Raw genomic sequence first — 18,264 nt, 5'->3', positions numbered from 1 at the left:
GATCCCTACAGGAGAACAATCTTGGTGTGGCTTTAGCTTGATTTGAACCCCTAATTAAAAGATACAGATACCACTTTAAAATGACCGTGACATTCATGATTTCTTCAATTGCAACCTTAAAAGATACCTTGACAGCTAAAAATAGTAGCATTTCGCCCCACCTAAATTCCCTATTTACTTCCTTAAGCGAAACGAGGAGCATCCCTGACCTTTTCACATGGGAGCTCCCCTCTCCCGAGTACTATCTGCACAATTCTCATTTTCAGTTGCATGTCAGTTGAGGCTTCCTCTGTTTTGTTTTGATGGTGTTGTGTTTATAGCTGGTATTTCCCGGAGGGGAAAAATACCACTCGCTGATGTTTAAGTAATCGATGTCTCTATCGGTTTTCAAAATTCCTTTAAGGTTTTTCTTTGGTACTGACCCCTACTAGGCTAAATTGAGACAGTGCCAATTCTTGTCGGTGGGGCAAATTTTAATCTTGGAAGGAAGATGAATTTAAACAGTGCCATGATCTGGTAACAGGCTTTAATTACTTGTTGTCAAAACACAACCTTGCCAGGTGGCTGTGTTGTTTTCAAGTTAAGTCTGTTTTAAGAATACAAGAGCTTTCCGAAAGGCGAAAAAAATGATAGGTTAAAATCAAAAGGACAATACAAAAGACCCAACAAATTATTTCTATTCTAAAGTTAATGGAATGTTTCACGAACTTTCTAAACAAACTTTATTCATTTTCCGGCCAGAGTTAACCTAATTGCTATTTTGCTTTCTAAGCTGTATAAACAAACAGCGACGTGGTCTTTCAATTTCTTAATTCAGGGCTGTACAGAAATAAATATTATGTAATAAGTAGGAAAGTAAATTTTAAATTTACTTCTTTGGCCATAGAGGTCGGATCAACGAAAGCAGACTTCAGATAACACCTTACATGATTATCTCACTTCAAAGGTTTTCCTGGCTAAGGTTCTACTCTCAAGTATAGGCCTTGGTCAGGTGCGTTTTTCGCTTGCTGTCAGTCATTTCAGCCGTCTAAGCATGAAGCTCTTGTGTTATGCAAATTTTAGTAGTTTCATTTCCCTTTCTGAAAATGTCACCTTTTTAGCATAGATTAGTGGAGACATAGGTGCTTTTAACCGGATGTTTCAGTAGTAGGTACAGCTTTCGTTCCATTTGCGTGGAAAACCACTTAAACGCTAGAATCTCAGACACGAACCTCGTCTGTTCGGAATCAACCGCAAATTTGACCATAGTTTCCAGCGAAACCTTTAGCTCTGGTCTCTCGAGGTAAGATGGTTCATGACAAGGCGAACTTTAAATGATCATCTCACCGTAAGAAATCTCCCTCCCTCTTGTATCCTTGATCTTAAACTAAATAATTCTCTTGCCATTTGCCTTACAGATTTGTGTTGTTCATTTTCTTGGCGGGGGTCTGACCGATTTGGAAATTTTAACAGTCTAAAGAAAGGAGAACCCCTTGTGCATTTTTCGCTCTAGGTGATGAGTTCAAGGAGCTGGAAGGTTTGTTAGACGAGAGTTACCTTCTCTCTTAGCAACGTAACTTTAGCATGTGTAGTCTTTCTAACTTCCTTGGTTTTCTAGGCAGCAGCTTGCAATGGTGATTGAACACCGCCGAACACCTTTTTTTTTTTTAATTTTATCGAGAAGACAAAATTGCGTAAACATTTTCTCTGCAGTTTAGTGCATTACGAAATGGAAAATATAGTTTACCCTCGCTCCAAGTGTTAAGTCAGATTTAAGTGGCAAACTGTTTCGTCGAAGGATAATCTTGCGTTTTAAGCGGTTTAAGCTTTATTTTCATTTCAATGCCAAAAATGGCGCCCCGTGTTCGCCGTATTATTCGATATAACACAACGATAACAATGTATATTTTAAAGAAGATTACATACTAGAATTCACACGAATGTCGCTTTCGACGGAGGTGAGACCCGTAAGAGATTGACAGAACTGATAATTGTGGAGCCTTGTGTCACTTAACGCACGGCGCAGCCAAAGAAAGGTGTAAAAAAAAAGAAAATTGCGGTCGTTTTCTTCCTTTTAAACCATCAGACCAATTCTCATATCTGCAAGCTGAGAATAAGCCATTTGACGAACAAATTTCCATGATTGTTCTGTAAATTAAATATATTTTCCGGACTGAACATCTGTCACTGTTTTTTTCCTACCAACATGCAAATGGTTAGATCACTCTTCGAGTTTCCCTCGAAAGTCAACAAATGTTTCTCCATCGAATTAACGAAAGCGCATTTGCGCTTTCGAGTAGATTAAGACGAAGGCTTTGCTTTTGATATACTAACTTTATTTTAAATAATTCGGTAAATTATTCCAGGCGGTACAGGAAAATTCTACCCACTTAGAAAATAAATAAAATATGGAATGCCGCTTTAAGCTGTGAATATTTTAATTTTTTTCGTCTATGACGTTGTTTTTATAAAATAAAAAGGGCAATTTCTTGTATAGGTAAAGCTGTATTGCGCTTCATGTCAGAATCATTGACAAGTCAGTCGTCGCATTTTGACATTTTAAGTTGCAATGCAACAAAAGAAAAATATATATAAAAAAAAAAGGTATTGCCATTGTGCAGAATATCAATATTATATCACACGGAGGTCTCTAGTCACAGCATAAAATTATTTAACGGCCCCTAGGGCTGAACGGCTTGTTTTTATACTAGTTTCTCGCGTTTATAAATTCATATTTTTAAGATTTGCACAACAAAAAAACCGAAACTTGAATTCTATTTCAAAAAAGTAATTTGTAGATGTCGCAAGTTGTGTAAATGAACTTGCCCATGCAGGTAAATATTCCGATTACTTAACATTCTGAAAAAGCGTTTCCTCAAATTTAATTCGTGATGCTGCTATTTAAAGTTCTCTCCGAAGGTTGCTAGAGTTGATCGCTAATGTATAACACTGATGTCTTCGGACCGAAATGATTCTGTAAACTTGAAGTGTGTACGGAACATAAAATATCTTTTACTCCTGCCAAGGTAACGTCAGGGTTATGTTTGAAAACCAGTGGAGAGGGAAGGAGATACTCCCTTACATCAACTAAATAGCTATGTGCGGCGCCAAGGGTATGGTATTCGAGCGATCTTGGCCTGAAATAGGGTATAGATTTGGATCTTTTGCACTCTGGCTAGTTAATAATAATATGACCCATTACAACTGAAGAATTGCAAGCCTCTTCGACTCCTCTTCACAAATGTTCACGCCAATTAAAGCCATTTCTGGTTACCTGAACCGGAGACGTGTATATTAATTAACAATTAGATTATGAGCTCGAGATTTTAATCGCGCTTAGAAATCGAGCGAAGAATCGAATTGTTTTAGTATAAATCTACTATCTTCTTCACAGACACATCGACTGAAAACGCCATGAAGCGGCCGCCATTTGAATTGTTAACAACCGCACACTGCTAGGCTGCTCATTATCTACAACAGAATAGATAGTGAGTAACGGAGCCAATAAGAGAACGGCATTCGTGAAAGAAGGATTGTAGGTTTATACTAAATTAGTTCAGAAGTCTGAATTAGGGGATTAATGTTTGGGTCAGGTCTGAAATAGAGTATCAAAAAAACACATATTTTGGTCAAAAATTATAAGTTTATAGGGGTACCGCACAACAACACCAAAATTACCGGGTCGAAGCTTTTCCGAAACAGGTTATCGAAACTTAATGCTCGGATTCTTTCTTGAAAGGAACACTAAGAGAGCTTCGGTGCTGTTGAGTAGTAACACGTGTTTGGTTAAACGTGGGTTGTCTATGTGAGATTTTTATAAACCTTGATAAAAGTTTCCTCACGTGCGACGTGTGAGGTGCGTGGTGTAAGGAAAAAGGAATCGTCACGAATAGGAGCCATCCCGAGTATGGCCCCTGTCACGACTCGTGTTTTGAAAGTATGACATTACGCGCCTGTTACATGAATTTGTACACAGGATCCCATCTGTAGGTCTGAGGAAAAACGTACCGTACTGCAGCATTCTTTTGTCGTCGAGGTGTTGTTGTTATCTTCTGAGTGAAATCCCAATTACGTGAAAAAGTAGGGAGCATTTTTTCTTTTTTCCTGAGCGGAAATGCAGTTTTTTTTGTTTTTTTTCTTTTTTTGTAGTTGTTTCTGTTCGAAGCCTCACCGCTGATCTCTTAGAGCCTTTCACATTTGGTTTCGGGTTTTTCGCATCGAAGAAAAAAATTTGGCGTGTGCATTATGGACAGAAACGTTGGACATTAAAATTATTTGTCAGTTTTTGTAGTCAATTTTTTAGTGACGTATAGATCTTCGTGTGCAATTACAGTTGTTTACTTCTTCTTACGACAAAGTCACGATACTTTTTAGGTTCTATAAAAACTGTAAAATATTCTAGTTAATCTGTGAATATGGTGTGAGGTTTTTTAGCTTGTTGGTAAAAAGCGACTAATTCTAATTTGCAGACTTATGGTTAACTCATGAACTGCTGATACCGTGAATACAAAGTTAGCATTTTGTCGTAATTTTGTTTTCTTCTCTGAAATCTGAACAACGTTTTTTGGTAAGCGTGCGTTTTTTTGTGAAATTGAATTCAATCGAAGGAACTTGTGATACTTCTGAACAAACATCGCTAACGTAACTCGAAGAGTTTCCGACTCCTGTCAGTTCCAATCCGAAGTGGCCCGAGCACTTTGAAGTTTGTTTCGTCATCTTTCGTCATCATCGGGTCAACTTCGCCTCAAGTCTGAAATCTTCGTAGCTCTTTGGGTGATCAGCTGTGGAGTGATTTTGCTTTTAGCAATGAAAGGTAACGAGAAAAATCTCCTCTCCAAACCAGTGTCGTTGGTTGTATGCCGGACGGAGGTGGAGGTTTGCTTAAAATAAAGAGCAAAAGAGTAAACCCATTTTGCTCACTGTACCATGGCTGTTAATTGAAGGTAAAGAGAATTTTCACTAACCAATAAGAAACAGCTGAAAAAAGTGCCACTGAAGCATCGCGCAAATTAAATCTTAGCAAAATCCTAGCGGCAGCTGCATAGAATGGTTACTGTCCATTTCACCGTACCTCCATCAGTCTTCATTAAAATCCTTTACAATGACACATTGATTCGATCTAGCTACACAGATTACAAATTTTTCTTTGTAGTTGACTGTGTGATATCGCCTCAGGAATGAATCAGATGAATGATCCTCTTCTATGGACTACATAATTTTCTTCAAACCTCTGAAACATTTGTTTGACCACTAATCAGATCCCCTTTTGTTTAAAAGAAAACAACGATGTAAATTTACCGAAGCTGTGATTGGTTCGCAAGATGATTGTATCCCGACTTGACAATTGCTGATCACACTCCTGTCTTCGCCAAACGATCGATATGGAGATAAAAAGATTCCTTGCCAGCTAAAATCGTTGCTATACCTACCCAGGCCAGATCCCCGGTAAACGAAGAAAGGAACGGCGGAAAAAAGATCTTGTATTCGAGGTAAAAGACGTGATTTTTGTTTTCTCTTTGTCGCTATTTGTTTATCATCGTATCTTTATGGAAAACCGGCGTTGAAATTGTCACGAGCGACCATGAAATAGCGTACAGAAAAAATAATTTCCACGGCTCTTTTCAAAGCGGGTTCGTACTGGTATATAAAAGAAAAAAAAAATCAAAATTCGAAATGTTTTTGTTTGAATGAGAATTACAAATTGCAAAAGCAGCTCCGGTATACAGCATCAAATAAACATAAACAACGGACCAAGGAAAATAATCCTGGATTTGGGTTAAATTTTTATGAATAAACCTCAGGATTTTGTCCATGATTTCCAGTTAGTAGCTTTGGCGAAAAGTCCCAAACTATACTTCATTTTCCTTGGTAGAAAATGTCATGATTAGATTGCTGCTGGATCTGTAGCTATCGAGATGAAAGAAATCTTTTTCCAAATCCCTTTTCTGATAATGAGGTTTTTATTAGCTCAGTGTGTTCTCGGGGAGAACAGCTTTTGCTTTCTGCAAGTTCCCCTCTTTTTACTGTCAATGTAAACGCATCGAAGAAAATCATTTCGATTCTATGTTCGCCGGAACGATGTTTGTGGTTGAGGTTCATTCGCGATAAGCTAGCTTTTCGTTCTAGCGCCTTTCGTAGCAACATGCCTGACGCAGATGTTTTGCGTCCAAAGCAACTTTTCACTAACGCGACATAATTATGCTTGATTAAAATGAATCGGCTAAAAGCAATAGATAAACAGAAATTAGTTATCACTGATTACAAGCCGTGCATTTGTTGAAAGTCTTTGTGTTAGCCTGTTTGGAAAGAGCACTTTTTATCTACCATAATGAACTTTTCACCGATTACGTGGAAATTCCTTCTGTATTTTCTTCGCGTTGCTGAAATGTCAATTTCTTTTTCAACCGATGAAGAAATTAGTTAATTTCTTTGTTCAAACAGCAGGTTGTAAATCACCAGAATTTTTTGACAAGATGACGTGCACGGCTGAAGCAAACTGTACGAAAAAAGTTCTATACTTCGCAATTTGGTCGGCCCTGCAGCATACCTCGTTGCGTCCCATTATTAAGATTTGCTTTTCGTTTTTTCCTGTACTGTACTGTATTTTACTGTATTGTATTACATTGTACTTTACTTCACAATCAGAATGGAATATTTATAGATTGTTTCGTCCGGATTAGTTGATTCTTTAAAACATATTTCCCTGATTGAAATAATCGTAGACTTTTTGACGCAGCGCAGTATAAAATACTGCTTTTGTCAACCTTTTAACACATGTCGAGGCTCATTACATTATTATTCATGTTTTCATGCTGTATGGACTCTTATCTTTATACAATGCAAATAATTGATCTGAGGGGTAATCGCCCTCAAGATAAACAGTACATGGTAAAAAATGACGTTCATTACAATTTCTTTGCTTTCTTCTGGGTTATCTTGATTAAAACTTGTAGGAAATTTCTACAGCTTGCCTTGGATATTATCAAACGCTTTTTTCTTTCGGACCACGTTGATCCCGCGTTAATTAAATACTCTTTTAGTAAAGGGCGGAGTCTACAGTCTTATCTTAAGTTACAGTTCACCACTAAAATTCTCTTTGTCGTCATGGGCCAAAACTGACATTGTGGTGAGATCTCGCGTGGGCACTATCAAGCGAGAGACCGCCAACAGGCAACCATCAGACGATAGTGATCGCTCCGCGAAGTGGCTCATCAAACACGCAACTTTCTCCTACAGTTTTTTAGATGAAGATACAAAGAATATTTGACGGAAATTTCACGGACATGGACTGATACAGTTTTCTTTGTTGCAGACTGAATCAGTGCAGAGTAGAAAGCCGGATACGTCATGGTATTACGACTTCAGTGAACCGATTGAAAACGACAGAACGAGAGTGAGTAGCTAAGAAAGGTCTCCTTCACTCACATCACGCATTCCCAGTTCCCTCTATGACACACATCAGCAGGCAATCATGGTAGTTGTATTTATCAAAACAAATATTCAGTCCAAGATGATGAACGCAACTACCATGGTTCCCTACAGTCAAGTCAATGGGCGAAAATTGTCTAAGTCCGCGAATTTCGTTCGTTAAACGTCGCTAACGCGACGCCACATCTTTTAAGTCTTTGTAGTTTAGTGAGTCTGGTAGTGTTATAAGAAAGATATCCATAGTATTCGTTTATGAAGAACAACTTTTGCTGTCCTTCAGAGTACCAACACACAGCTGGAAATTTACCTCACAGAGACGAACATCAAGAAGGCGACGCTTGAGTTCGAGGAAGTTACGCGTCAGCCCGCGATATTCTCCAGGCGGAAAGATCATTACTGCTGTCTGTGCTGGTGTTTCTGTTGTTCCTGTGATTGGTACTGGTAAATAGAGCTCCTTCCTGTTATTTCGTGCTGTCATACGTTGTAATAGGCCATTTCATTGGTGCCTTTTACCTCTGCGTCAAAACGAGTATTCGTGCGAAATCGCTCATAAGAAAATTTGCTCCCACTACAGATTCATTTTCATGCAAATCAAACGTCATCTTCGCATGAAAAGTCTTGAACGAAGCCTCGTTTTGAAACAGAGGCAGAGGGAACTCGGAAATGGCCTAAATCTCGATCGCATCCAGAGTTATTTTCTTGAGAGCTTTAAGAAGCTTGGGTACAACTCTTGCTTCCAGTCTCTTCGCGTACGTTGTCATGATTTCAATGACGCTTTCCAGTAGGAATGAAGCTCAGATTAACATCGGATGATACCCTCAACTTTAGATCAACTCCAGCGAAAAACAGTAACTCACCTGAAACACTGGTATGGAAAACTGATGTCAAAAGAAATGTATTCAAAACAAGAGATGATACGTCTCAATATTTCGTAAGCAACCACTGAAATGCAAGACAAAAGTCTTTGGTATAGTACCCGGTGACAAATCTCTTTGCTTCAAGAAGTCATTGTTCAGTTTTCCGAGGTCTCCTCCCCTTGTCACATTGTCGCGTAGCTTAATAGGGGAAGATTCTAATTGCTTTCTCAGTCTAATGATAATTGCGACAGCAAGTGGAATCTTCTCCTATACAAAGAGCCATATTACATCAAACGCCTGGCAACTTCCCTCACCAAAGGACTCAAATCCAGCAAGATCTTGGCCTTTTCTCATGAGTATTACTTTTTGTTTTGTGTCTTCATTGTTATTAACACCGTATTTAAGAGCTATCTTGTTATCTTGTACGCATATTCTAGTCTGATAATGGTATAGTTCTTACCGAAATTGTTGACTGAATTTCGACACAGTGAACATTCTCGGATCATCATTTATTCTCTACGTACTAAAACTATCAGCCGGAACTGGGTTTTGAGCTGGAGACATTTCTGTCTAAACGTTGAAGTGGCCGGCGAGAGCTTTTTATCTTGAATTCTAGGTCTAGTTCTTCAGTGGACACGACTTTACTGAAATATTTTTCCAATCTTTGACAAACGTGACCAACTTTAAAGTCCACTTCACTCTAACAATGGTATTTGATAATGTCTGTTGATAATGGCTCTTGACCGCAACAGTCCTCAATAATCACCCTTCATAATGGCCCTTGGTGATGCTTCGCCGCGATAATGACCCTTTGTAATGACTCTTGTTTATTGTACTCGATAATGGCCCTTAATGATGACCCTTGATAAAAGTTCTTGGCAATGGGCCTCGGCTGAGGCCTTCTAAAGTTTAGCCTAGCGAGAATTCTTCACGTTCAAATCTGTGTAAACCTCTCTAGATTCGGCGTTGCACTGTTACATAACCGCAGAGGTGCACGATAATAGAGCGGTAAAATCTTCAGAAGACAGCGTTTGACGCAGAGCACATGTTTTTGGTTTCGCGGCCCATTTACGCCTGAGTTTGGATATATACTACACGCCCGATTACTCTACACCACAGCTTGAATAAAATAGGTAACGGTGTCTATTATGTGTGTTTGGACTATCTACTTGAATGGTCGGAGCATGCATAGAATAGACTCAGGTTCCGATTTTATTCAAGCTGCGCTGTGGTGTAGAGTAATCGGGCTTGTAGTATTATCTGGCTTTGTGATATTGAATTTATTTCATGTGTGCATTATCCCAGTCACATCGTGTAACGGAAATAATAACAAAAAAAACATCGTTAAGGACATGCTGGCGGCCCCAAAGCTCACTTGATAGAGTGCTGCAGTGCAGGGTTCGTATCTGGCGCTGAAGTCTTGGGTCATTTTTTTTTTCTGAACTTATTTTTCTCTTTAATCTCTGGTTTAATTTGCTCTTGGCTACATGCAGTTTTCGTGAAGATCCAAAACCTGATCTCGCAGATCCATTCCATAACACGTTCAATTTCGAGTTGACGCCATTCTCTATTTTTAAAAGGGGTGTGACAATGGGATTGAAGTGTATGTATTTCCTGGCGCCAGATTACTTGTCCAAAATATGAATTCTCGATTTACTTTTAACTCGAGGAGTACACGTGTCGGCAGGAATCTACACAGTCTTAAATGCAATTGTCATTTCACGTCTGTCGTTTGTTGATCTATATTAATATCGTGTCCAGGCAAGATCTGAAGTAAAACTCTCTTTCTCTGTATCTGAGAGCAGCTGACCTTGCAGAATTCCCAGAAAGAAAGGAAACTTTATAGGGTTAGTGACCCTCATTAGTAACACAATTAAGACTCTCTGATTTCACGATTGTATTTTTGTATTGTAAATTAATTGTTCCTCAAGTTTAAAAGTATGCTTGAACTGATTGTAACTTTGGCCGAGAAAAGAGGGAAGGGGGATCAATAAGTATGCTTTTATTGTTATGACAAGAACAGCAGCAAGACCGTAAAGCAATTTTTTGTACGGAATGTAAGATAAACGTACGTGCGTTATTAAATGTACAGAACTCCAGAATCTCATGTGACTTGGGTTCTAATCCGCTTAATTTTAGTACATTGTACAATGTACCAGAATGTTCTAAATAGACCCTCCTCCAATTATTTTATAGACCTGAGGCGTTTATCGTTTTGGGGGACCCTGGGGAAGAAGACGTTTTATTGCCTTTTAATATCGCATCATCTGAAGAGTTGGTGAAACACCAATGGACCAACCGCGAGGGAGTGATTTCTTCTACTTTTTTTAGTATTCTGCAGTAGATATTTCTGAAAACTGAGATCTCAATATAAATATAAAGATGTTGGTTACATTCTCCATGAATCGTTACATTCAACACCTAAAGTCTGTACGAAAATTAATAGTTTGGAATTTTGAGGTTTTTCTATTTTCGATTGATATGGATTGTTGTCATCGATGTTATCCACTAATTGGGGTTATCACTAGTTCTATTCTAAGCGTTCAGTGGGACGAAAATAAAAAGTTGTTGGTATGTCATTTTAGAGTAAGTTTACGTTCGTAGAATGTTTAATATCTGTAAAATGTTTCCACATCCTACCAAAACAAAGCGGAAATGAATTTAAAAGAACGAGTCATCAATCCCTGTTGCATCCCTAATGGGTCGCCTGCAGTGGATTTTATTGCATCGACCACTGATCTCCTGTTTTCAACTATAAATGTAATATATGTGAAGCTTTCTTTCTGGCTGTCGTCTTTAATCTAAATACTTTGCGTTCACTGCTTCCAGTCTCTGTAATCCCTTTGCTAATAAAAGGCAGGAAATCTGGATAAATCTCTTTCTTTTAAGAGGATTTTTAAGGCTGTCAAATCAAACTGAACTTAAAACCACGATCGGTGAATGGTATGGTCAGATGTTGACGCATAGGGGACTCGATTTCAAGGGAAATATTGGAACTGATTGTAAATTACGTTTCAATAAAGACCTTTTGAATCGCGAAGCTACATGAAATCGCTGTGGGACACTTTTCTAATCCCAACTTTTCAAGTTTAGCATTCATTATCTGTGCGGTGAAGGTTTCGTGTTGGTTCGACGCGAAAAATAAACTCACATGTCAAGGGTATTCCGCTACGAAATGTAAATCATTTTCACCCAACCGCGACATTTCAGTATCATAAAACGTAGATACCGGTTTGTTTGCTCGAATTGTTTTTGCCGATCTGTCGACTGGGATCTGTCTAAACTGACTATTATGTCGACTAATATATCTTTCTTTTTTATCTCTCCGTTTTGTCAACAGTCCTGCCCGTCGATTTAGAGTTGGAAGCATGGAGACATCACCAAACAATAAATACAACCCCAAGTAAGTTGAATGGAATTTTTTTTATTTCTTCAGTTAATGTTGCGTGTCAGTGATTTAAATTATTCTTTTCGTCGTCGAGGGAAGACATGACCCCGGAACATGCTGGAATTAATACGGCAAAAATTATCAGAATGTCTTGAAAAATTAAGCCTTTCTCTTGAGGTGGGAACAGGGATTACTTCACGAGAAATTTCCCTGATTATTGTAGGTGGGAAGAATTGAGAAGCGGCCGGCCGTGTTGATATTTCTTTAACCGCTTGCATTCGCTGTACAAAATTTGTTCTTCGCTCTATCGTCGTTGAGTTTTTACCTAAAAAGAAAGCTTCTAATGTAGAACGGCAGAAGAAAATCTTTTTAAGCTTAAGTTGTTCTGTACAGGCAAGATTCAAATTGCGTACATACCTGCTTGTCCGACACGATCATAAGGATGAGTGAAGTACGCCGGAAGCAGAGGAATATTATATTTTGGTTTTAAATTTTAAGGATGAAAATCGGAAGGGTTGTTACTTGAAACTTGAGTCAAACCGGCGCTGTGTCATATCGGATCAGCTATCAATCCCGTGACGTTTTGTTCAAGAAGTTTGTCGCACAGTTATCGCGTTTATTTTCATGTTCGATAAGATACTCGCGGAAACCATTGGCTAACAACGAACGCAAGTGTTTCTCAAAACACTCGGGACCTCTGGAAGAAGTGTTCTTAACTGTAATGCTTCGTCATTCACTGATCAAGTCAATCGTCTCAATGCAGTTGGGCTGTTTGTGTGTTTATGGAAACGGAAGGTTTGATAATGAGTACGTGATTCAAAATCCATTTTCTTTACCCAATGTTAATGCAGTTCAACTGAACGGCTGATGGGAAGAAATAAATTCGTCAAATTGTGGGTATTGTCTGGATGTAGGGCCAAATATTCAAAGAATTAGAATGACTGATACATTATATTTAATAAGATTGGGACAGAAACACTTTTTCCCGAATCCCAACGTATATTTCTTTATATCAGCGGGTTGGTTGCGAGTTCTATTGTACTCTTTGCTCGTAAATTGTGTAACTCATTTTGTATTTATAATTTTACGGGTATAAATAGGCCTTTCCTAAAACTACCATGGTATAGTGTTAACCTCGCAAGGTCTTTGTTCTAATGACACAATAGCCTTTAGAGTCCATGTGGCCAGCTCGCACTTAAATAGTCGACGCTTTAGTAGAGGTGTGTTCTGGAATTAGAAAAAGCCGACAGCTTACTTTAGAGGCTTGAGGCCAATGGAAACTTAAATGTGTGCTAGTTTTTGTTCCCCAGATTCAATGTTTATGCAAATTTAAAGCAAATTTTAATCCCTTCGAGAACTTGTGGCCTGGCACGTGCAGCTCGTGACAAGAACAAAGCCCATTGTAAATGCATGCCTCCTAATACTTCGAAAAATATTATGGCATTTTTGACCAGCTCTAAGTGCCTTCGTAGCTCAGTATTAAGTGGTAGATCGTGTTTACTGGCATCTCAAAGGTGACGAATGGCTTCCACTCGCAAAGCCTCATTTTTTTTCACAATTTCCGGTTTTGTAATTCAACTAATTGCTTAAGAAGTTGTTGAAGAATTGAAAGATCGCTTTCCTTTCTTTTCATATTTTTTGCCCTCAGTTCACCTGAAAGATTCACGATTTTTAACGCTTGCATTATTCAAATAATCGCATTTTGTTATGGTGAGACTTTAACTCTGTTATTCTTTTTCTTGTGTAAAACTAACACAACACAATACGGTACAACAAAGCGCCTTACAATACAATGCAATGAGATGCAAGTCGCGTAATGCAATGGAGATTTATTTGACCACATTGAAGATAAAGTTTAATTTGCGTTCTGTTTCTTCTTCAAGACCGAGCAGAGAGGAAGTCCAAGAATGGGGAATAAGTTTTGAAAAACTACTCACGAGCAAAAGTAAGTGAAGTTCGTAAATTTTTGAATTTTATTCAGCTGAGAGATTAACACGTAACTTCTCCTTACCATATCATTCCATTGTCAAGCAGACAGGTAATGAGAAGAACGAAAATCATCAATTAAAGACTGGTTTCTATGTTATAGTTTCGATCGCTGTAAAAAAGGCCGGGACGTTAGCTGTATCTGGGATCTCAACGATAGTAGCAATCTCTTGTTTTAGAAATCATTGAGAGAAATGTTGGGAGTACCAGGGTTAGGGCAAGTGTTAATTTACATCATTAGTTTAATGAAATGTATCTGTCCGTCCTGTTAAAAGTGTGTCGCAGCTGAGGCGACGATATCGATAAACAGGGGCAATAGAAATTATTTACAAGAAAATGGCACTAAAATCTTCAGGTGAAATTTTCAATGTTTTCGGTCACCTGGCCGTCACCCACGCGTCGTCCTGTTGACCTCGCTTACGTAATTAACCTAATGGACGTAATCAGTGGGCGTCTGTGTATGTAGGAGGCTTTCAACAAACAACCCATTGATGACAGAAAATGAGTGCAAGAGCGCGAGGAAAACACAAGAGGACAGTTACTGCAAAACACGCAGTAATAAAAGGGATTGTAAAAGTAGCTAAAAGTGTTCCCTCTTAGTATTTCCGTACAGACCAGACCGAAAACAAACAAACAAACAAACAAACAAACAAACAAACAAACAAAGAAAAAAACAGTACAGACCAGTAAGAAGAGCATGAAGGAAATTTGTATGTTGACAGCATGATGATTACCCTGGTCCCAGAGGTTTTTCTTGATTTTTCTCAGCGTGAGAGAGCTGCGAGGAGCCGCGAAGCGGCGGACACAAGTCGCGAAGCTGGCTGTCTCATCTCATACGGAAAAAAATCAAGAAAAATTCGCGGCTCTCTTGGCTGTCTCATCTCATGCGGAAAAAAATCAAGAAAAACTCTGGGACCAGGGTACATGACGATTCTCTTCTTCTCAAAGCATGTAGAATATATCCTGGTCACGTATCGAGTCCAGCCATTAGGGAACTTAAGTAAACCACGACGGCAACGGCAATGAGAACGTCACCAAACAAAAGGTTTAATGAGCTAAACAATAGCTGTGCACGTGCGTTATAAATCTTTGTACATTTCTTAGCCGTCCTCTGCACAGCAACAACGTGAAATGACTAATTAAGTTCGGCGTATTTTGGAGAACGCGAACGACCGCGGCTAAGTTTTCGTATTTTTATTTGGAATTTAACGCTGGCGTTACATTTTTAGCTTGAGCACTTCTGAGACTGATAGGCGATCTGAATAGATCTAGACAATTGCGAAATTCAAAGATAAAATATAAATTCATTTTTTCACTTGGCGTCGTCCTCGCAGTCGCCGTCGTCATTGCTTTGCGTGATCTGCGTGACTGTACCATAATCACGCAGTCGTTTGTGTTCGTGGTCAGGTTGTAACGGCAATATATTGAATCGATGGCGAGAAAGCGTGAAATAACCTAGAACCCGTAAATCGGATTTTTAGTTTTCAGAGGAAAAAAAATGGGTCAAGGCAGTACTAAACGAGAATATTTCTTTCTTTTTTTTTCTTCGCTCTTCTTTAGCTGGTGTGAAAATCTTCCATGATTTTCTGAAATCTCAATACTCAGAGGAAAACTTGTTGTTTTGGCTGGCGGTGGAGAAACTCAAGAAAGAAACAGATCAGGCGGCCGTCAAAGAACTCGCACAGTCCATTTACCGTGATTACCTATCATCGGAATCTCCTAAAGAGGTGTGTACCTAGTGTTTATATTAATAATGCCCTGTGTACAATTTATATCTATTCGTACCTTTTGATACGCTTCGGCGGCATATCAGGCCAGTTTGGTCTCGCCGTAGTCGAGACAAAGTACCCATGGCTAGACCAAACGAGCCTACCCAAATTCGGCCGAGTGACCATGACGTCATAGCCATATCGGGTCAGTGCCTTGATATCGGGGGATATCAGGACAGTAGTCACGGCTTCTGATTGGCTAATTGCGAATTTAGGTACGGTAACACTTGAAACCTGCCCGGCCACATGCTGCCCTGCTCACAAACAGAGATTCCAGATCCACATTTTATCTGTACAGTCAGTGTGTTGAATACCGAAAAAGGACTTTGACATGAGCAGATTTGCGAAAGCCAAAACAAATAAGTTAATGCTCGGATTTGCGAAAGCCAAAAAAATAAATTTAAGCTTATAATGCGCTTAATTTATTATCGGATGTCTTAATTTGTCAGAGAACTTTGAGACTTGGAACCTTGTAGCTTTCGAGCTGACTCCCGTTTGGGACTGACGAGCACAATGCACTAGCTAGCACCCCGTCCATACTACGGAAACCATAGTTCTGTCGAACTTAGCCACTAAACTCGAAATAGACTTAACTTTACCAACAAGGCTTGAACCTTTCCCACCTCGTCTTCTTTTGCCTACACCCACTCATGAAGTTTTTAATTTCACCTCTGTTCAATAGGTCAGCATTGACCACAAAACTCGGCAGCTGATTGAAGACGTGTTGGAGGAACCCGATCAAACAGTGTACGATAATGCTCAGCGTCACGTGTATTACGTCATGTATCAGGACTGTTACCCAAGATTCATAGTGTCGAACGTTTTCAAGGCCCTACTGATGGCTAACGACTGATCACGTGATTTTGAATAGTATCTAGCTTATTTTCTGTTGAGTAGATTCTGCGATCGATGGTACGATTAGATGAAAATACAAAGTAAGGGACTCGTTCTTCTCGGTTTTTTACTTCGGGCCTTGCGTCTTAATGTTCCGATGAATATTTCTTGGCGCATTCTGTTAAATATCATGCTACTTCACAATTGGTCCTTTGAGCGTTGGGTCGTTTCACGCGACAGTCTTTCGTAGCACTAACGAATGCTGTGAAAAGCTAGTTAGTCCCTTACTTTTAGGGGGTAATGCAAATATCTTCTTTTTCTCCCAATCTTGGTCTGCTTGTTGGTAGACATCCTGTGATAGCAATTTTTACGTCACATACATGTATAGACATTCTTGGCGAGGAAAACCAGTTTCCAAATGTGATGAACCGGTTTTAAGGCTGTCTTAGAGACCATATCTAGCTGTGTTGGTATGACAAGTGTCACTTCTCTAGAGCCGGATATGGCTGAAGCGTTAGAATGTTGCTTGGAACATGACTGTGTCCCCATAAGGAAGTATCTCATTTACCGGAGGTTACATCAATGTAGTGTTTCAACGTGCTTGCACGTGACTTGTACCATGACTCTATGTCATCTTACGGGAACTATACTGTCACTAGAGGTCACAACATCTAATAAGGCAATTATCTCTCTGCACACTTTGCATACCTATCATGGTAGATTATTATCTGCATGCATTGCGGACCTATTTTTGTTTTTCTCAGCGTGGGCCTGAACCACGATTTACTTTACACCGGAAGCCATAATCGGGGATTATGGCTCCTGTTTATACGTATCGATCTGGGTATCCAATCCTCCACAACCTAAGCTGTTGTCTTTTTGGTCAATCAGTTGCAGATCTGACACCCTCGTGATCTTGCCGACGCAACTCTTCGTGCGATTGCGCCATGTTTTCCCGCGACTTTACAGGCTGTGTGCCTCGGTTTTAGTAACCGTCGAATTTACTGAGTTTCTGAATATTCATTTGACGCATTAGCCAGCGTCCACACTGCGCCGGATAAATTTGAAAACACAGCTTTATTTCTACGATTAGGCCTATCGTCCACACTAACCAGCCACGAAAACGGTCGAAAATGCTCTTCAAACCGGGGGAATTTGAGAACGACGGCTTTTCGTTTTCGTGTAGATGGAAAGCATTTTGAAAACGGAGCTTTTCGAAAACGATGTAGTCACGGTAATCATGTGATTTCCCTGATCGAGTTTTCCTCAAACACAAATCCAAAATGACCGGTGATTGTTGCGTTTTTAAGTTCCTCCGGCGTGATGTGGACGGAAAACATTTGATGCGTTTTCAGAGTGAAACCTCCGTTTTCAAATTCCTCCGGCGTAGTGTGGACGCGGCCTTGGTCTAGTCATAAACCAATTGTGTAGTAAGTAATAAATATATGAATCAACTTTGATTACTGTACGAAAGGAAAATTGGTGTTCATTCCTAAGAATAAAAGAAATGTTTAGAGTTTTTTTTAAAAAAAGTATTTAATATGATACCAATGTTCAAGCATCGTGGCGAGAACGTTGAAAATATTGTAGTGAAATGAAAAACTATTTGATGAAGGTCTAAGATAAAATGTATATATTACAGGGGAAGCTATTCTTTCTACACGAAAACTTGAAAATTGAAATTTTAATGGAAAGGCATTTGCAGTGACCGAGTGGCTATGTTCAATCTGTGAAACCTTTTCTGATCATTTTTACTCAAGGACATTTAGTGATGTATGCCAACAATGAACTGTAAATAAATAAAACTGAAAAATACCTAGCTTTCGATTTGGTCTTTTTAATACTCTTGAAAGTAAACCTGTATTGGGGAAATATTATTCGCGTTCACTTTAATGACCATTACTGGCAGGTAATGGACCGTGCCGCAGGTGAAGGCCACAAACTTGTATAAAGAACGTGACCAGTATTCCTAACTACGGACCGAACAAGCTTTTTGAATCAGTTGAATGTTTCAAAACTGTGC

The 18,264-nt window shown here is 39.2% G+C and overlaps 1 protein-coding gene across 2 annotated transcripts; it reads left to right on the top strand.

Moving 5' to 3' along the window:
- Window positions 1-869: 869 nt before the first annotated feature.
- LOC110067660 (regulator of G protein signaling 19-like) lies at window positions 870-18,061 on the top strand. 2 transcript variants are annotated; one of them, XM_089279447.1, is made up of 8 exons: window positions 870-991; window positions 1,398-1,516; window positions 7,292-7,372; window positions 7,688-7,848; window positions 11,605-11,667; window positions 13,536-13,597; window positions 15,199-15,365; window positions 16,090-18,061. In XM_089279447.1, the coding sequence occupies exons 2-8, from the start codon at window positions 1,496-1,498 to the stop codon at window positions 16,258-16,260; spliced, it is 726 nt and encodes a 241-aa protein (XP_089135573.1). In that variant the 5' UTR covers window positions 870-991; window positions 1,398-1,495; the 3' UTR covers window positions 16,261-18,061. The 2 variants fall into 2 exon arrangements, with proteins under 2 accessions (XP_089135573.1, XP_020630673.1); XM_020775014.2 differs by lacking the exon at window positions 870-991 and adding an exon at window positions 1,096-1,282.
- The last annotated feature ends 203 nt before the right edge of the window (window positions 18,062-18,264 follow it).

The sequence above is a fragment of the Orbicella faveolata genome, unplaced genomic scaffold, assembly GCF_042242905.1.
Source record: "Orbicella faveolata isolate gen_17 unplaced genomic scaffold, um_ofav_v1 contig_47, whole genome shotgun sequence".
NCBI classification, from domain to species: Eukaryota; Metazoa; Cnidaria; class Anthozoa; order Scleractinia; family Merulinidae; genus Orbicella; species Orbicella faveolata.
This window is presented reverse-complemented; position numbering and strand designations above follow the sequence as displayed.